This window comes from Protopterus annectens, chromosome 1.part1, assembly GCF_019279795.1.
Source record: "Protopterus annectens isolate FY-2018-M chromosome 1.part1, PAN1.0, whole genome shotgun sequence".
NCBI lineage: Eukaryota > Metazoa > Chordata > Ceratodontiformes > Protopteridae > Protopterus > Protopterus annectens.
In genome coordinates, this window is record NC_056726.1 from 109,517,556 (window position 1) to 109,539,496 (window position 21,941).

Genomic DNA, 21,941 nt, shown 5'->3' on the forward strand with positions numbered 1-21,941 from the left:
TTCAGGCCATGGCTCTGGCACCAGTTATCAGTTTCCGTGAGACCCCTCTGAAGGATATCTGTGTCCGATGTACTTTCCACTATGGCGCCCAGTTTGCAGTCATCTGCAAACTTTGTCAGCCATAGTCCTCCTATGTTTGCCTGTACTTCTGAGAAGTAGATGCCGAACAACAGGGGGCCAAGGACTGAGCCCTGTGGGACACCACTTGCGCTTGGAGTCTGACATGGCGCCAGCAACTCTAACCCTGTGGGTTCTGTCCTTTAGCCAGTTTGCAACCCATCTTGTGACATATGGGTTTACATTTAAGCTGGTAAGTTTCTCTATAATACCCGAGTGGGGTATTGTGTCGAAAGCTTTTGCAAGGTCAAGGTAGGCTGTATGGACTGCCTTTCCCTCATCAATGGCCTTGGTGACTGTTTCGAAGAAGTCGACCAAGTTCAAAAGGCATGATCTGCCCTTGACAAAGCCAAACTGGGTCGGGTCCAATGTCTGCAAGTCCCCTATGTCTTTGTTTATGAGTTCCATTATGATCCTCTCCATAGCTTTGCAGACCAGGCTTGTTAAGCTTATGGGGCGGTAATTACCAGGGTCCGTAGAGGCACCGCCTTTGTGGAGTGGGACCACAGTTGCCGTACGCCACTCCTTGGGCACGTATCCTGTGGTAAGGCTAAGATTAAACAGCTGCCTTATATGTGGGTTTAGTTCCTCATTGAGTTCGTGTAGCACACAGCCGGGGACACCATCCGGTCCCATTGATGCTGTGTTTTTAGCTTTAGAGAGAGCAGCTTTCACCTGCGCATTTGAGATGTCTGGGAGGCTACACTCCGCTGGGATAGTTATCTCTCCTTTTGCCGGGGAGAGGGGGGTGAAGTTTGCACTGAACCTGTCTGCCAGTATGTTGGGAATGTCTGTGGGTTCAGTGATTTTTGTATCATTTTGGACTAATTCTGCGCATATCTGGGAGTTTCCACCCAGGTTTCTAACATAGCCGAAGAAGGCCTTATGATTGTCTTTTGAATCTATTGCAATTTTTCTCTCAAAGTTGGCCTTGGATGATTTTATGAGTGCGCGTATTTTTTTACTAATAATGATCAAGGGTGTCTTCTCTTTTATGGATTTTGCTCTATCATGTAACAGCTTTCTCCTCTTATTGTAAAGTTTGTTTATGGCTGGGGTCCACCAGACTGGACGTTTGCCCTTGGTGGAAAGAGTCTTGGTTTTATTAGGGATTGCCTGATCCATGCAGTCCTGGAGGTGTTCAGAGAAGGCATTTGTAAGGGCTTCCGCAGCTTGGATTGTGGTTTCCACTGGCTCAGGGGCCTTGAAGGATACCACACCAGTCTTGAGTAGTGTGAAGTTTGCTTTAGAGAAGTTCTTCACTGTGGTCTTTTTTGTTTGGGGTGGGGGCGGGATGTGGATTTCCAGTGAGATAAGTTTGTGATCTGATCTCACCAATGAGGGATATACTTCCAGTGTGGAGCATTTTGTCCCCATGTTTGTGATGATGAGATCTAGTATATTTTCTCCTCTTGTGGGAACAGTGACTAGTTGTTCCATGGCATTTGAATTTATGAACTCCAGGAACCTTTTGGCTAGAAAGTTGGGGCTTGAGTAATGTTCCCAGTCTATATTCGGGTAGTTGAAGTCACCCAATATAATGGTGTTTGGAGATACATTTATACCCTCCAGTGTCTTCAGGAAGGCTGTGTGGGGTGGCCTGTAGCATGCTACAAATTGTAGAGCAGTTTTGCCTATGGTTAATTGCACCTGGATGGTTTCCGATGCTTCGTGCATTGCCACCAACCTGGAGGTGTGGGTATCCTTGAAGAATATGGATACACCCCCTCCTTTTGTGGCGTGGTCCGGGTTTTGGGGCTGGAACGCATGATATGAGGTAAAACCTGATAGTGCCGGGGTGCTCTCAGGAGCCTTGAACCAGGTTTCAGTCACAGCACAGACATCGATGTTCTCCATACTGAGAAGGGCCTCGAGTGCGTGCATTTTGAGATTTAGACTTCTGGCACTGAGCAGCATTACCCTTAGTATCTTCCCATTTTTGTTTTCTAGGGTGGTAGGTTTAGAATTTGAGCCTTGCCTAAAAAAGGCACTATGGGGTGGCAAGAGCCTTAGCCAATATCCAGAATCCCAGGGGTGACAGGTGCAAGCCGTCCCTTGCGAAGCAGCGTGGCTTGTCAAGCATGTCATCCCAGGCAGACAGACACTGGATCCCCTTTGAATGACACCAGAAATTAAGCCAGTTGTTAAAGCTGATCATCTTGTCTCTATGTTGTGGCATCATTCTTGGTGAAGGAAGGATACTGCTCAGGGTCAGGGTCATACCTGCCTGGGCTACATAATCAGAGAGCTCCTCTATGTCTCTTTTCATGTAGTCCAGGGAGGTACGTCTCAGGTCGTTCACACCAGCATGGACAATGACTGTGTCTCCTTGATAGCATTTTTGCAAGGGTGCTAGGGAGTTTTATTTCTGCCTTGTTTGTGTTTTGTCTAGGCAGCACTAAGCCCAAGTTTTCCTAGTAACGCCCATTGTTATTGTACAAGCTTCACTTGTATAAGAGCAACTTGCCATTGGGAAACCACCATTCCCTCCCTCTCTTCCTCCGGGATGGGTGAGCTGTAAAAGCTGCTTACTTCTCATCTTGCAAATATTTCTTTCTTTCAGCACACAAGCTACTAAAAGTCAAGTAAAATGGGTTACAGAGCGGACTTTATCACTCTAACATAGAAGGTGCAGAAAATCATCAATTTCTTAACAGGAAATTCTGACAACATAACAATGAAGTGTGACAAGAGCTCTCAGGTTAATGCAATCAGTAATCTCTCAATGATATCAATATGGCCAAGGATGAAAACCATGTTAACAGCAGACTTGATGGAAAATCATCCCCAATTATTTACTTAAATTTTGTTGGCCCTACAGCTCATTTTCAGGGGATTCTGGATGAAAAAGAAAACAAAAGACTATATCTATAAAACTACAGAGGAAGTTATGAAACGGAGCTCAGTAAGACAGTGGAGAGATCAGAGATTGTGCCAATTGGGCCTGCAAGGAAACACAATGTCAGCAACAGACACAGCTGCAGTAAAATGGAGGAAATTAGCTAGAGCGTGGGTACTGTGAACAGAGGAAGGAATGAAGGAGGTGAAATGAAGGAATGGGGGAAGGCTCAGAATAAATTTGGGTTTCAGCCTAAAGATCAACTCTTTTATACAGGGCTAATAACAGAACATAGGCAGAGGGAAAGAGAGATGCAGGAAACGTGAGCCATGCCGTAACGGATATCCTTTAAATCTGATGAAGCAGTCAGACAAACGTAAGAGTGGGGAAGAAGACTGAGTAAGCAGATTTCAAGGGAAAAGGGAGTTGAAATATGCATGGCCCATAGATAGATAGCCCAATCAAGAAAAATTTAGAATATTTGCCTGCAAATGCCAAGCATTTCTAAATCCCTTGTAAGCTTCAGAAAAAATGTTCAGAAATACACTTACGGAATGCTGGAGATTTGAAACAACAGAGGTACATGGAACAATTTTCTGAATTATGTACAGAGTTGGGGGAACTGAAGAAAGACTTGCAAAATACACAAATAAGGGTGAAAAGATAAGGTATTTAAGAAAAGAGATGATGTAATTAAGTTGGCCAGCAGAAATGAATGAACCAGGTAATAGCAAGGCACTAACTTGTCTACTAATGTTAGATATTAAGACAACTATCACAAGAAAACAAAGAACAAGGAATACATCTGTCTTTAGCGGATGTCTCAACATTCATGGAAGAAATAAAAATCTAAGAAATGAAGCCATCCACAACAAAGTTGGGTGAAACAATGGTTAACAAGTGGAATAGTGGAAAAAAATATATACAGAATCAGTATTAAAACCGGAAGCACAAAAGCATGTCCAAGAAATCCGAATAATAATCGGGATAAAATATGTAATGCAAGGGAGGAGTAAACCAAATGGTCATAAATACAGCTAAGATGCGAAACAATGTGTTAAGAAGTAATCATAATGAATCTGTGTGTGTCTTGTGTAAACAATATAAAATGAGGGGAGCAAGTGTGGTGTGGAAAAAGCTTGAATTCTTTCTGCATGATGTCTGAAAAAATGTCTGAGTCTACTGAATGAGTGCTGATGAAAAGCCTATTTAGTAAGTAGGCAGATAATAACTTGCATTACAGTGTGTATCACGTGCAATGGGTTACATTTGTGACATGTTTTGTTGCTTCTCTATTACTCACAGGGGTTCAATTCAAGCCATAAGTCACAACTGGTTTTCTTGCTGTGAGCTAGATGAGCGTTAATGGCAGAGAGCTATTCTGCGGTATACGGATTTCCTTTCAACAAAAGAATCTTCAGTTACCCAGCAGACCTTCTTTGTAGTCTGCATGTGAAACATGTACAAGGTGTCTTGAGTTATTTGTTGCTAGGAAATAGTGTATGAAGTATAAATTGACAGAATAGGAATGGAAACTTGGAATCACTAGTCTTAGGCTGTAACAAAAAGTATTAGGTAAAACCAAATGAGAATAACTTGAGAGAGATAAACAGGCCAGACACTGGTGAGAAACAATATACAAATTAAAATGTTACGAGAAAAGAATAAAAAAAAAAATATGATAAAAATGATTCCCGTTAATAAAGCAAAACAAGTGACTATCTATAAACATCTACATTATCATTCCTCTAACAATTAAGTAAAGGAGTGAGGATATTACCAGCCCATGACGTAAAGCGATACAGCTGCGACTGCTCCCCAGATGACTCATGTTCAATTAGAGGGGGTCATATTCAATTAGGGTTGCTGGGGAGGGAGCAGAAATTTATGAAACTTAGTCATAGTCTGGGGGCTCCAGCATGGCCTGGAAAGGACCTACATCCAGATCCATGGATTTGCTGTTTGTGCTAACCTCTTTATTTTCTCTCAGAAGGTCTGCTGATTTTTTGCCTATACTGATCCATTTTTGTTTACTTTCTGTACCAGGGCTTCATTTACTGAGGCAGTCCCAAACATATCTGATTCTTCAACAGATACTTGTCTTCTAATCATGATTCCAGTAGCAAATCCTCTGTAAAAGGCATCCACTACATCATAAAACAGAGTGCTTCCCCAATGAGAGTACAGTCTGAAACAGGTGTATCACTCTCTTTCAGAGAGTCAGGAGCAATATCTTTTGCAATTCCTTCAATCTGCTTGAGGAGATCCTCTGACATTGAATTGTACATAATGGGCAATTTATGGCTCAGAGTGGCACATGTACATAACATTTTTACTAAATCAAAAAAACTAGATATTTTCAAGAGTCTGCCTTGGTGCAATGTGGACTTTGAGAAGCAACCAGAACAACTGCTGGGCCTGGCACGGCATTCTTATATAGATGCATTTGCTGTTCATGAACCCTAAACATGTATCAAGCTTTCCGCATACAGTGGATTGGGAGACTAGCTGTGGTGATAATACATTTGAAGAAAAATGTGACTGAACAAATGGAGAAGTTAACAATTCTGGTTCTTCTATGGTCAACCGTTCAAAATAAAAGTTCTGAGTTGCTGAAAGTTCCTTCATTCCCCACATGATGTGCTACCTCATTAACAAAGCTCAAATTGAACATTCACACATTTTCCATACACACTGAATAAGACATGGTTCAAACAGGCATATACAAATTTAGAAAGGACAATTCTGGACTTTAGGCTAAGACTAAAGATCATCTCACAGACAGAAAGAACCACAAGAAAATGTTTGCTCAGTATGATAAACTGGTAATATCAAACCTGGTCTCTGGAACTTTTCAAACTCAGCAACAACTGGATCAGTTTGGCTAACACTATGAATGAGGCTGGAGTGACAGTGAAACACTGACCACTTGCTGTCCTAACTCATGTTGTCCAGCAATAGCTATGTATGTGGTACAAAAATCCTTACCCAGAGTAACACCTACATGTAGTACAGGCCCAGATTTGATACCTCAGAAGCCAGTCTGCATGTTACACAGCAAGAAAAGCTAGGGAAAATGAACAGTCTATGTACTATAGAGCTGATACCCATAAACAAGTACTTAGTTTGGACTGGGGAAAAAATCTCATCAGAAATAGTATAGAAAACACTGACAACTATTTACACAGGGGAAAAAAAGCAGCATAGGGCAGTCCTGATCTTCAAACTTCTTTCATGGAAAGAAAGAAATGGAAAGGAATGGGGACAATGGGCACTACAGGACAGCGAGAAAGGAACTTGGCAACACACGAAATATTTTATCTGCTGATTGGTCCTAACTGCTACTGCAAGGAGTCTTACATTTCCTGCAGTCACAGCTCTATGACCTCACATGTTTTACATCAGTGGACTTCAGGGCTAGGAAGGTATTCTGAATCTCCACCTGGATGATGCAAATCACAATCATTGGGGGGTGAGGGTTACATGATTACTGAAATGACCCTGTCCCTTCATGGATAGCGACAACATCCAAATGTTCTCTGCTCATCTCTGGAAAGGTTAAATATGTCATGGGAATATATGATAGGTTTCTTAAGATCCTTGCATAGCAATAGCACATTAAGCACCTATGAGCCTATGAACTTCTCATCGTGGTAGCAAAGGATCAGACATCAGGACATGAGAGCAGTTCTTTGCAGGAGACCCAGCAAGAGACTAGCGAAAATTGTTAACCACTGCAAGATCACATGACAGTGCTCTAAATCCTAAGGCAGATCATGAGCACATGGCAGATCTGCAGTCACTAACAACTCACACATAAACGCAACAATCATACACTCAGGTCTACAGTGTGTGCCACCAGCATTGTGGCAAACATCAAACCCATAAGCTACAGTATGGTCCATGATGAGACTGTACGCGGCACAGCCTCATCAAGGCTGCAAGGCTGTAAACTTCTGTGGCTCTTTTTAAAAGCAGGCATGACTAGAATTGAAGACAGCCAGCAATAAAGCCTACGAAGCCATTCTTTTAAAACGAGATCAGAGAAAACTTTTCCCAGCTTATGGTAACCACCATGAGACTGGATCAAAACAGAATGCTTTGTGGATGATGTTCTGATCAAGCCTTGAGGAGAACTTCCATGCAGAGGGCTCATGAAGACTGTTTTGAAGGCTTCTGCCACTACGGCCAAATTCCACGGAAAATGAAGGAGAAATCTCAAATGGTAATATACTGCACAAGAACTAATATCAAACCAAAGAAATCAGAGAAAATTCTTGGAATATACCCAAGCAATGATGTTGCAAGTGGCATTCATCATGTTCACAGAAACTAATCAGAGGCCTTGTGGTAGTAGGTGGCATATGGGTCCCTGGACAGTCACCACCTAAAACTGCATATACTGGATGTACAGAATGAAGCTGCTGAAGTGCAGAATTTCCAGCAATCATCCATTCCCTTCACAACAAAAAAGTGGGAGTAATGGAAAATAATTCTTGGCCTTACCCCAGAAGAAGGAGCGCTCTTCTGCATATTTTACTTTCTAGAATGTGAATATGAATTACATCCATTTGGTGTTAGTAACCGATGCCATTTAAATGTACTAACCCTAACCCTAAAAATCCCTCCCTGTGAAACTCTGTCTATAATCCTAACCCTGAAACCCTCCCCCCAATCCTAAAAGTGTAAACTGAAAAAACTGAATTCAAAATACAGTAAAGCAAATTACTTGCTTCTCATTGTGCATCATAAGTGGTGGTGTACTGTTCAGTTTCTCTGCAAAACTCCTGGTTCCACTACTACTGTACAGCAACTAGCTGCAAGCTATAATAGCCACTGCCCCATTTTGAGGAGATCTTAAATCAGTCCTAAAAGCTCTACAGAAATAGCCCGATCACCTAACTGAGTTCATTATGTGGAAGAACTCATGAACTCTGCGGCATGGCTGACCATGACCATATCCAGATTCCACTACGTCTTTGGGATGGTTGTTCTAACTCAGGGTAAAAAAAAAAACTCCCCAGGACCAATCATCATTTAAAACTGCTACTGCTGGGCTAGTGGAGTTGTCTCTTTGCATAACTTGGCCAACACACCAGAGGAAAGACTATGATGCTTAAGTGCTTCCACAGTCTGCAAGTGCACTGCTTACCAGTCCTACTACTACTACCACCTACGGCTACAACAATTACTACCACTGCTGCTACTACTACCACTACTGCTAGAACTATTGCTACTAGAGATGCTACTTTTTTACTACCACTACAGTTACTACTACAACTACCACTGCTACAAGTACTACTACTACCCACCACCACCTACGGCTACAACTACTACCACTGCTACTACTACCACAACTGCTGCTGATACCACTACTGACAGTACTACTACTGTTACTACTACTACAGTACTACTACTGTTACTACTACTACTTACTACTGCTAGAACTATTACTACTACAGATACTACTTTTCTACTACCACTACAGCTACTACTACAACTACCACTGCTATAACTACCACCACCATCGGCTATGGCTACAATTACTACCACTGCTACTACTACCACAACTGCTGCTACCACCACTACTGCTAGAACTACTATTTACTACTGCTAGAACTATTACTACTACAGCTACAACTTCTATCACTACAGCTACTACAACAACAAGCACTGCCACAACTACTACTACTCCTATGATGCTGCTGCTGCTGCAGCAGCAGTAGTAGTAGTCAACAACAACTACTGCTACTCCTACTCCTATGATGACTACTACTGCTACTACTATTACTGCTACTACTAGTTTTTTTTGGGATTGACTGAGTTTGGGAGAAGTGAAAAAAAGAAATGTGGCCACATCTCCAACAGAGAAGGCACATTTTCCTCTTCAAATCATTACCTAGTAGGTCTTGAAAAAGCTGGTGAAAAACAGCATCACCCTTTACTAATTTATTTGGAAGATGATTGGGGAAGCTTCCTCCTCAAGAGGATGTTCACTAGGTCCTGAGAAGGATGGTTGAAAACCTCATCCTTTACTATTTGTTAACTGACTGACTGCTTGCTTGCTTAACTGACTCTCTGATTCAATATTTAACTGCACAAGCTTAAAACAATAAACACAGCAGAGTATGCACAAGACCGATAAACTCAGTAAAACATCTTATACCTAAAACAGTCTCAAATCAGGTGACAACTAGGAATAAAACCTTAGAGAAATTTAAAAATATGACTTTATGGTACTTCAGGAGACCAGTGCTAGGCCGGAAAAAAATGACCGCCAGAAGTCTCAAGGCAAGTCATAGGACAAATGAGCAGCTTTAGTACCTGATTATCTTAGAAGTTTCACCGAGTTACACAGCTTGCAGACAGACAGAGCTCACAAACTAAGTATGGAAATCAAGTAAAAGGACACAAATTTGGTAGAAACTAACAACCAGTGCAAACCCTGCATCACTGTAATATGAAAGAAGCAAGAAACAATTCTGAAGAAGGAACAAAGAACTTGATTTAGATTATGTGGTTCAGTGGAAAACAAGGGTTTGACAACAGATATCAGGCCCCTCTGTGTAACCTATTAAGAATCGCACAAAAATCATATGGATCAGATGCAAATATCAGCAGATTCCTTCCCACAAAATAAGATGGTAAGGAATGGAACCTGCAAGGACACAGGATTGTCAGGCAGCAACACGTCCCCTGTCTTTACCGAGATGCACCTAAGAAATCATTCAGTGAAGAAGCTTAGTGGAACTAATAGTCATCCAGAGCAGTGAACTCTGAGACACGTGCACAGGGGAAAATAACCAAGGAACGGATGAATATCTTCTGCACAGTGCTGAATTAATACAACTGCTCTTAAAGCCCTCTTACAAAACTCAACATAGCCAAGACTGTGACATCAGAAATTCTGCAAGTCATCAAGTGGCTATTAGAAGAATTTGATCCCAAAACATTTGCTGAATGCAGTCCAAAAGATTGAAACCACTTGATTAAGGAGGAAGTGGAACCACAGTCAGTTTGATGATACTTGGTCAGGAAACCATAGTTAATGTCAACGTCTTAAGAGACAGATCAGGGAGGACCACGGTAGACTACAACCATTAAATGTTTGCCATAAGCAGGTTGCTATCATTTCCTAGCAAAGACAGTCTCAGAAGTGAGTAATGATCTAAAACCACAGTGGCATGCACTGAGGACATCAGGAGACATTACATAGGAATAAAAACTATGCATAAACATCAGATGGGAAGTAATTTTCCAAACTTAGAATTTAATAATTTAAAAGGAAGAATAATCAAAGCCTCTAAATGCCGGGAGAAGCTCCCACTGTCACAGGGGCACAAAAGTATGGTAAATACATGGACTGAATGATCTCATGCAAGATTTAGCAAGCCACAGTCCAGGATCCAGCAAGTAACAGAAAGAATGTTCAGATGAAATTTAATTAATGACCTCTTTATAGCTATGGAACTCCACCAAGCAAGTCAGGGTAGTCTTACCTGACAAAATAGAAGATCAGAAAAAAAAAAAAAAAAAAAATCAAGCCTTTATTTACTCAGGAATAAAACTATCATATGCTGAGACTGAAAAGCCATTTTAGAAGTGGGCTTACCTCCATCAAACTTTGACCACGGCCTACTTCTCCCTTTCTCTGGCCTTAGCTATTACGGAGACCTGAAACTGCAAGTGGGCCAATTCTGCCAATCTCAGCAGAACCTTCTACCTTCCTCCTTTTGATAATGAAGGCCATGACACTTCTCCACTCAACAACTACAGATGATCTGGTTAAATCACTAGCACTTGTGGTAGTGCTTAACTTCATGTTTCTCTCTCAGACAGCAGGGACAATGTTGGTATGGGTCTAATCTAGCTACCTGTCAGTCACAAAGACACTTGGAACATCTGCTTTCAAGCACTAAATGAGAGAACAGGAAGCAGTAACAGAAATTCGCACAGATGGCAAGTGCAAAGGCCCAAAGAAAAAGCAAATTTTAAAACAAACCAGGCCAGCACTAGTATGAGAGGAAAAACAACTTTAATTAAAGTCAAATAACAGTCAACAGACCGGTTTCGACTGAAAGCCTTTTCAATGTACAACACAGACTGCAGTACCAAACCCCATATATATCATCATCATCATCTTCTTTTGGCTGTTCCCGTTAGGGGTCGCCACAGCGGATCATCTGTTTCTATTTCTTCCTGTCCTCTGCATCTTGATCTGTCACACCAACCACGTGCATGTCCTCTCTCACCAAATCCATAAACCTTATCTTAGGCCTTCCCCTTTTCCTGTTACCTGATAGCTTCATCCTTAGCATCTTTTTCCCAATATACTCAGCATCCCCCCTCAGCACGTCCAAAATAACGTAATCTTGCCTCTCTGGCTTTGTCTCCAAACCTTCCAACCTGGGCTGACCCTCTAATATACTTATTCCTAATCCTGTCCACCCTTGTCACACCCAGTGCAAATCTTAACATCTTTAACTCTGCCACATCCAGCTCTAACTCCTGCCTTTTTGTCAATGCCACTGCCTCCAACCCATATAACATAGCTGGTCTCACTACCCTCTTGTAGACATTCCCTTTCACTCTTATTGGTACTCGTCTGTCACAAATCACTCCTGATGCACTTCTCCACCCATTCCATCCTGCCTGTACTCTCTTCTTCACCTCTCTTCCACACTCACCATTACTCTGAACTATTGATCCCAAGTATTTAAACTCATCCACCTTCGCCATCTGTACTCCTTGCATCCTCACCATTCCTCTATCCTCTCTCTCATTCACATGCATAAATTCTGTCTTAGTCCTGCTGACCTTCATTCCTCTTCTCCCTAGAACATATCTCCATCACTCCAGGGTCTCCTCCACCTGTTCCCTACTCTCACTACAGATCACAATGTCATCTGCACACATCATAGTCCATGGGGACTCCTGTCTGATCTCGTCTGTCAACCTGGCCATCACCATTGCAAATAAGAAAGGGCTCAGAGCTGATCCTTGATGTAATCCAACCTCCACCTTAAACGCATCCTCCACCTTAAACACATCCGTCACTCCAACCACAGACCTCACCGCTGTCACACTACCCTCATACATATCCTGTACCACTCTTACATACGTCTCTGACACTCCAGACTTCCTCATACAATTCCACAACTCCTCTCTAGGCACCATATCATATGCTTTCTCTAAGTCTACAAAAACACAATGCAACTCCTTCTGACCTTCTCTGTACTTCTCCATCAACACTCTCAGAGCAAATATCGCATCTGTAGTGCTCTTTCCTGGCATGAAACCATACTGCTGATCACTAATCATCACGTCCCTTCTTAACCTAGCTTCCACTACTCTTTCCCATAACTCCATGCTGTGACTGATAAATTTAATACCTCTGGAGTTATTACAACTCTGCACATCACCCTTATTCTTAAAAATCGGTACCAAAACACTTCCTCCATTCCTCAAGCATGCTCTCACTTTCCAAAATTTCATAAAATAATCTGGTTAAAAACTCCACTGCCATTTCACCTAAACACCTCCATGCTTCCACAGGTATGTCATCTGGACCAACACCCTTTCCATTCCTCATCCTCTTCATAGCTATCCTTACTTCCTCCTTGCTAATCCATTGCACTTCATGATTCACTATCCCCACATCATCCAGCCTTCTCTCCCTCTCATTCTCTTCATTCATCAACCCCTCAAAGTACTCTTTTCCATCTGTATATATGGAAATGTAAAACAACATTTACAGATCAACCAATCCCAAATCAACACATTGTTCAGAAGTGTTCATTTAAACCAGGTGGAAAAAGACCTCCCAGTCTCCCAATATTGTGCCAACCAGCATTGCAGTTCCTGTTGCCACATACCCTATTGATAACAATAAAATGGAATTGGGCAGACAAATGTTTAATGGTATACTTGTATAATGCATTGGTGGAACATTTACTCCTAATATTACTGAGGTGGTCAGATATACGTAATCTGATGGGTCTTGAAGTTTGACGTATATAAAAAGCTGAACACGTGCATACAGCTAAATAAACTACCCAATCCATGCTACAATTTGCAAATATGTTAATGTAAAATATAAGGGGTGTATTTTTGTGGTGAATTCTTTCATTTGAAATATGTGTTTACAGAATGAACAATGACTGCAGGGAAAACATCCAACACATTTAGAGCCATCCAATGTACCCAGAGTGATATTTGAGCTTGGCATTCTACATTTATAATGATTAAAGTAGCCACCCAATGTTTTACCTTTCCTGAAAGAAAAACGACATTTAGCATGCAAAAGATCATTCAACCGTTCATCAGCTAATAAGATATCCCAATGTTGCTGCACCAAATCCATGAAACAAGAGGTGTTTCGTCCATAACTCGTTATGCCATAACTCGTTATGAACCTGATAGATTTATCAGAGATCCTTTTGTTAGTATGGTATCTCAAGAAATCATTTCTATGTAACTTCTTTACCTCACTGCAACAAGTGTCACCAGCTTCCAAAAAGAGTTTTTTCAAACATTCATTTTTAGAAAAGAACATTAGTACTGCCCCCTTTACAGGTAGAAGGAGAGGCGGATGAAAACACAGGTCAAGATGTAACACTACAAACTCTGCTCAAATATCACTGAGGTTACGTTGGATGGCACTAAACCTGTTGGATGTTTTCCCTGCAGTCATTGTTCATTCTGTAAACACACACTTCAAACTAAAGAATTCACCACCAAAAATACACCCTGTATATTTTACATTAACATATTTGCAAATTGTACCAGAGCTTGGGTAGTTTATTTAGCTGTATGCACGTGTTCAGCTTTTTATATAGGTCAAACTTCGAGACTCATCAGATTACGTATATCTGAACATCTCAGTAATATTAGGAATAAATGTTCCACCAATGCAATAAATAAGCATACCATTAAACATTCATCTGCCCAATTCCATTTTATTTTTAACGATAGGGTATGTGGCAACAGGAACTGCAAAGTTGGTTGGCGCAATATTTTAAATAAAAAAGAAAAAGCCTGCTTTGTGAGACTGGGAGGTCTTTTTCCACGTGGTTTAAATGAACAGTTATGAACAATGTGTTGATTTGTGATTGGTTGAGCTGTAAATGTTGTTTTACATTTATATATATATATATATATATATATATATATATATATATATATATATATGGGGTTTGGTATTGCAGTCTGTGTTATACATTGAAAAAGGCTTTGAGCCGAAACCTGTCTGTTGACTGTTATTTGACTTTAATTTTTCCTCTCATACTAGTGCTGGCCTTGTTTGTTTTAAAATTTTACTAAATGAGATAACTTCAGAAAAGTCAGAAATGAACCCAAACTATGAAACTGTCAGGTTCAGGGGCAAAGCACTCCACAAAGGTTCCCAGTATAACATAAATCATTTTTTTCCCCTCTGCCCAATATAGACTATTTCTGGCCCCATGTCACACAGGAATAAAGCCCTGACTACATCCCACATGATCTTTGTTTGATTAGCAGTACAGGCCACTTAACGGACTGGGCAGGGGGTGGAGACAGGTTGAGCTTCAGCAGCCATTGCCAGCTAGCTCATCCTAAGCAGACAGAAGCTGCTAAGCTGCAGTACTGGCAACATCTACTGATGAGAGGTTTACTTGCCTGCCTGTAACAGCCAAGCTAGCTCGCACTACATCATGCAGAGAATTCTCCCTGCCAAGTCAGGAAAAATGATGCATGTGTTGGAACACATACGTCTCATCTCCCAACCAGGCAGCTGTAGAGAGCTTGTGAGCCGCACATGGAGAAGAATGAGTAGCCTAATCCACAGGACTTGTAAACTGGCCAGCTGCTTACTTCCTTTCTCCAGTCAGCAGCAGAAACAGATGGGCTAACAGGGCTTCCTAGGCAGGAATGAATGGACCCGTAGGGCTCCTGCTTAGCACAAGCATACCAAGCTCTCGCTCTGCTTAGTAAACAGGTAGATAGGATGAAGGTATTGGAGCCACTAAAAAATTCCTTGATACATTTGGGAAGCTTACCTAGGCTTGCAAGAGCCCTTGAGGTTGTTAGCCATATACCTATGAACCTATATATTACTTTACATAAACCTGAAGACCTAGAATGAGCTCTGATCATTTAGCATGAGATTCACAATGGTAGAACACAATGAAGGAGGCAAGTATGTCACAGCCAGGCTGCTGAAATCAAATGCCTCATCTGTATACAAGGAATCATAATTTAACAATAGAAAGTTTTCAGGAAAAAAAAAGTTTCAATTGGCACAGGGATGACGATAATGCTAGGACCTGGTAAATTAGACGCTGTTGAAGATCTATATGGTACACAATACAGTAATGCAAGGACATTAAATATACTTATTCTATGAATAGCTCTGACATCCTGGTATTCTCACAAACCCCAACTGTGTGTTACACAATCCAGTATGAATTGATGGAGAAGATGGATGCTTGTACATTCACATGCTAAACTCCTTTGGAATGTCACTGACTGAATTTAACTATTATTATGTGATGAATATATTAACACAAAAGTAATTTTGCATTATATACATGACAATACCTTGATGAAGGACTGCTAGATCTGGAACTGCTTCTGTTCCTTTTCTGTTTTTTTCTTTTGCCTTGTTAATTTGCTTTGTTTATGGAATCGAACAGCAGACTTGTAATCTGAAATAATAGTGCTAATGTGGTCCTCAAATAAGGCAGAGAGTCGTAAACTCATGCTGTAAATCTGATAAAGAATAAAAATATTAAAGCAAGACAGTAACAGTGAAAATGGATTAAGTACATGTTTGTAATATGCCATAAAGGTCACATCCCAAGTAAAACATTCCTTCATCAATTTCACATACTTTTTTAAACAGAGCATTTAAACAAAACTTGACTTAACAAATGCTGCTTGTTTGCACTATCTTTATGAGAGAGACAAAAGCCTGTAAATGCTTGATATGTAAACAACATAAAGTGTATCCTTGTAATATCAGTTGACATTTGAGGACACCATCCTTGGTTGGTCTAGAAGCACCATAACCTCTTCACTCATAACTAGGCTACTTTACTCTACTTTCAGGAGCATTGACATCCTCTGCCAGGTGTTGCTTATAAATGGCTCTGATCTTTCTTAAGTGTTGAATTACCACAGTAAAGGTCCCTCCAGTCTGCACAGACAGCATCACAAATGACTGGCTCCAAAGGGAGGCATGAATCATTGCTCCTCAGGTTTCTTCATCAGAAACTTGGTCAGGTGTTGTGGAGCAGGTGGAGAAATATATCCTGAGGCCAGTCTAAGTGGATCCTTATCAAACCATAATAATGTCTCCAAACAAGGGGTCATTTCAGAGACAGTGACCTGAAGATCCTCAGAGATTTTCTTAGGATCTGTTGAGCAATGGAAGAGTCTAACCTCTACTATCCATAGGCTTGAGGAAGCATAGCTGCAAGCATATGTCAGACTCACATCTGTCATCAGGAAGCAGTTATCTGGTCAGGATTTCACACTACACTCCCTCTCCCTGATGTTATGTTCCTGCAACCACAACTGAAGCTCACACTAGACAAACGTCTGCAATATAATGCTGGTGTTGGAGTTTGCTGGTAATCTGATGGCTGCATGGACACATAATGTACTGTATTGTACTGACATGTAAAAGCAGGACTTTATTAATGATAGCAATTATTATGATCCAAACTATGCAAGCAGTTAAGAAAATAAGTAGCTGCATCTAAGAATGTTACATCATTGCATGCATCAGTGCAGGTTTTGACATTCCTGAATGTGGCAGCTTACTAAAAACTGTAACCAAATTCTGACTGGTGAAGAAACACCCAACCAAGGAAGCAACAAAAAAGGTCTGTGATGACAGATTAACTGGCGCAGTACAAACATTAGCTTTATCAGCTATTGTTGCTCTTAGTCTGTGAGAAAGTGAAACAGAAGACTCATTAAGGTTCACATGACTGATTTCTGAAGCACTCAGGCACCAAAGATGGATCAACTCTTGAATCACAATCACTAGTATACTGCTTGTTGAAGCTGCAAATAAATGACCAAGTGGCTGTGACAGAAATGTCCATATCTGAGATATTCTTGAAGGAAGATATAAAAGTACCCATACTATCTGGAAAAATTGCCTTTTTTTTACAGCAACACTTTCCATTAAAATAATTCACTATGAGATGAAAAAAAGAGATAAAGCAGGCAGCTTTCCTATAGTGTGTGTTTACTTGGAGAATGTAAATAAATGACCAAGGAGCTGTGAGAGAAATGTCCATATTGGAGACATTCTTCAAGGAAGATGTAAAAGCAGCCACACAACCTGGTAAAGTGACCTTTGATAGCAATACTTTTCAATGAAAGGTTCACGATCAGATGACAAATACAATGCAGTTAGCAATCCAGGAGAGTGTTTGCTTACAGTTAGCAATCCAGGAGAGTGCTTGGTTGGTGAATGCCTGCCTTTTGTTCCCTAAATCGAAGGAGGGCAGCTGTTCTATTTTCTCTGAACTCATGCACTCACTTTAGGTTCAACCAGAGCTGACATTGCAGGCTCACGGAGTGCTTTCTCCTCCATTAACTACCCCTACAGAGAAAACAGAATATGTAAATGGACTGCTTTAAGGACAATCCTGATATATTTTCAAGAGGAAATTAGTTATGAAGGAAAGTCTGATCTCTGCGAAAGGTCAAATATTGCTCCTTATAAATAAAAGTATAAAGCATGGAGACCTCAAGAGCAGTGGTGATAGCTACACCAAGGAGCAAATCCTTCAAGAGAAGAACTTCAAAGCCAACAAGCCTGCAGACTTGGACAAGGGGCAGGAAAGCCTGTTAATCATGAAGTTATAGAGTGAAGGACAGGAGGAGTTCTTCCAAAGATAATGAAGGTACAGAATCTCTAAGTGACTGTCAGACCTGCTTATGCTGTGGCAATTACTTGTCCCCAGAGAGGTCATGACGTGCAGAAATAGCTGACAGTACACTGAGTGAGGAATAACAGACTCTGCCAATAAAGGTGGCCGACGCAAGTCTGAAGCATGTGTAACTGACTAACAAAGGCAGTATAAGATATTCTTTTTGCCACATGGAAAACATCTTTCATGGGTAGGCGGCTTTTTTAGATGTTTGAATCAGCTCTCACATCCCAGCCAGGACAGTCAAGTGGGATCAAGGAATCTAAAACAGGATCGATTTCCTGGGGGTCAACTTTCAAGTTTTAACTTGAAAAGCAGAAACATTCCCTTGCCTCACACTGACAGGAACTTTAATGTCTGAAATCATATCCTCCCTATACATATAATGGTCATTGAGGATGATTATTGTGTCTTATTTGAATTCTATATAAAACCAAGCAGTGGTGGGAAGTCAGAGAAATCTCTGTTGCCAAAGGAGACAAAATGCATCCATGGCCAACTTCCTTCAACCTTCTTGTACAGGAAAGTAAAGGGGGAGAACCATACTGTTTCACTAACAAAACAGATTGATTTTTGAGGATACTCACTCCAATAAGATTCTGACCAGACAGCAAAGTCGCTGTTTATGGTCTAAAGGCAATACCCTCATCACCAATCTACATTTTTTTCAGACATGACTTGACAGAGTAACTGACAGACCAAATCAAGGTAAGGACTACTCAAAAAGAATATTTCTCTACAGAAGAGACCATTCTTCTTGAGGCATGGAGGAGAAGAAATGGGTTAACTACCACACCAGTGAGGAATTCACTTCATCAGGAATTGTAACAAGTTTGGCTACAGGAACAGAACACACACAACACTAGTAGGGACTGAGGCCAGTGTTGTGGTGTAACAGTATAAAGCCTCAACTACTGCGCAGATGACCCAGGCTTGATTAGTGGCTCGACCATCTGAGACCCTGGCAGGGGGGTGGGCTGTCCACCCAGACAGGAGGAGAGGATGTTTGTTGAAGATCCTCCCCTAAAGGGGAGATGTGATGCAAAGAGGGGAGTAGCCATTGGACATGGTCAACAAACTCAGTGGTGGGGGTTGGGAAATAGGAGTAGGTCATAATAAACCACCTCAGAAGCAGCAGAAGCAGTCACTGGCACTGCTCCCAAGACACCTTTAAGATCCATGCCAGCCCCAGTCCAGAATAAGCAGGTATTACTGAAAGCACGCAGTCCATTACAACACTCAAACTTCTGGGCCCTCTCTGGGAGCAGGAACTACTGACTGTTTCTAGCTCCACAAAGAATATACTCCCACTGAAAGGAATCAAAGAGCACTTCTCCCAATTTATGGAGATGGCAAAACAATGAAACCAAAGAACTGACCACTCCAGGGATGCTACCAGGGACTCTAAGGCAACAGCAGACAGTTAGCCATGCACGGGAACACAGAGTTCCTTCTCCTGTAAGCCCTCTTTCACAATGGTTAGCACTTTCAGAAACACTTTGGGTGCAGAAAGACAAACGGCAAAATCTCCTGTACAGATCTAAGACAATGATATGCCAAAAGGCATCTATCAAATCCAGTGTCACCTTCCCGGTTTCTGTTCATTCCAGTAGCACATAATCTTCTAAATAATCCGATTCTTCACACATAGATTTTGTTTGATGTTGAGGTCTAGGATGGGATGGAACTCTCCGGCAGAACTAAAAAAGGGACAGAACAACACCATGAGGCACCATTTTTAAAGGAAACACTGCCTGAATTGGCTATTTGAAGAGCAGAGTCTCAGCCTCTCTCTAGATATCTGCATAACTGAAATGGTCCCTGATCACAGCCCTTAATGGAGGTGGCCCTAATGGCAATAAAAAACAGCCAACCATGACCAGTTTTAGAACCAAACAATCTTTTGTGCAACAGTTCTCCAAGCAAAGATGAACTGAGATAGCTTTCTAAGACTGTGGTCAGAACAACAGCTGCTGGGAACATCCACCAGCAAGACAACTAGCAAAAGAGGCATGACAATACAGATGTGTGAGTAAAGTCACAATAATGGTAGGTGACTGAACAACTGGTTCACTGCTGCAGCACAATTCTTTATACAAGGAATCTGTTGAAAGTATGCATTAGCCCTTCCAGCCTGTAGCAAAAAGACACTCGGAGAGCACAGCTGCTCTCATCCTTGTGCTAAGGACATCAGCATGATGCTCGGCTGTAAAGAGGAGAGCAGTTCACTATTTTTTTTTGTTTTCTGTAGATGAAGTAATCTCCAAAATGTGTATTAAAAGCCTTAGGAGAGCCACTCATGAGATGCAATATACGCTCTCAAGAAAGAAAGAAAGAAAAAAAAAAAGCAAGACACTTCATATGACTATGACAGAGCCCTGTAAAGTGAAGTAAATTATTATGGTGAAGTTTGCTAAACCGCATCAGGTGTCCCCGAAAGTAGACTTGGAGAGAAGAAGCTTATCTCACAGACTGGATTCTAAGTCCATCTAAGGGATAAAACCTCTCTAATCAGCTTTCACTTGAGGCAGGCAAGATTCAGAAACACTCTGGGGATAAGATAGGAGGAAGTCACTACTGATTCTGTTATTCCAACACCTGCCTTTAAGCTAAGTATATACACAAAACTGAACTAAGTGCATCATAAGGCTCAGTGCTGCAACATAATTCTTCAAACATGGTCAGACTACTGAAGTACTCAAATGGTCAGCTGATACATCACAGACTAGGAACAGGGTCACAGCATACCTTGGGGAAAAACCTCAGCAGCAAAAGCTTCTTTCCTCCTGGATTGTTTGTCCAGCTTGTGGAGTTCAGAGATGGTACAGGCAGTGGTCCAAGAAGCTACCTTGCAGATTATGTGAGTTAGCATGTTTTCTGAAGAAGGCTGCAGTGACGGTTAACTCCCCTAGTGGAATGTGCATGGATCTTATCCTCTAGCATTTTATTATGATGGTTACAGCAAAGTGTGATAAAACTTAGCCAGCCACATTCACAAGATCTGTTTGGGTACAGGTCTGCCTAGTTGGCAAACAAGACACAAAAAGTTGGATAGAATGTCTAAAATTCTGGGTGACTGTAACATTTACCTGAGCAAATCCATTGTGAAGAAAAAATCTCTTCCCCTTTTTTCTGGAGCTTTTGGATAAAAATCTTAGCCAGACGGTTAAGCTTAAGGCCAGTTTTTAGCCTGCTTTGGTAATAAAGGAAGGACTGGTTTGGATGGCCAGCCTGCCCTTTTGGAAAACTAAACATTCCTTACTTATTATAGGTCCTAAGTTCAGAGATTGTTCCGGCAGAGATGATTGCTACTAGAAAAGGATCTTCTAAGAAAAGAATTTCAAAGCATGTCAAAGCAGCTGTACTTCTGAATTAAAAAGTGGCAGACTAAGCTTTTCAATAACAAAGCTGAAGTCCCAAAAGACGGGGATGGGCCTTAGGGGAAGTTTAAGAAAAAGACCCCTTTCAGGAAAAGACAATGACAGCTGAGCTGGGAAGAGGTGCCACACAAAGGAAAGCTGAAATGGTTGATGAATAAACTTAAAGGTGTACGCTGCATCCTTGTCAGAAGTTCTAGCATACATTTTAGAATTAGCCAACCACAGGCATTTGCTGGATTCAGTTTCCTAGAGGCACAGCAGAATAACAACCTCTTCCTTTCACAGGCAGGCAAGACTCTCTTGCTGCTTAGTTTCCTATCCATTTACAGAATATATAACACTTCTATGAAATGATCGTTTAAATGAACTAAACTGAAATCATCCATGCAGTGAGATACACCAGGGACCCCTTTTTGTTCAGGAAGTGCAAAGAAATGGAAGGGACAGGGGCTCTTCTGTGCTTATTTGGACTAGCTGAGAACATTACAGCTACCCTGGCTGAAGGAATGCTTTTAAAAACACTTTTGAAAGGAAGAGAATTAGGAGAAGGCATAAAGAAAGCATTTGTATCAGTGAAAGTACAATGCATGCACTGTCCAGGGTCCAGCGCGGTAATCTGAAGGGGCAGACAATCTTTTCTTTGGGGTTAAATTACTTCCGAATTACATCTTGAAA

General features: G+C 41.3%; 1 protein-coding gene across 1 annotated transcript in view; it reads right to left on the bottom strand.

Annotated features, from left to right (window-relative positions):
- The window catches only part of LOC122814218 (pleckstrin homology domain interacting protein), a 2,625,611-nt gene that overhangs the window by 39,454 nt on the left and 2,564,216 nt on the right, over positions 1-21,941 (bottom strand). The window contains 2 exon segments of the mRNA XM_044086823.1: positions 15,536-15,585; positions 15,587-15,706. Of these exon segments, the coding sequence (XP_043942758.1) occupies positions 15,536-15,585; positions 15,587-15,706 (170 nt within the window).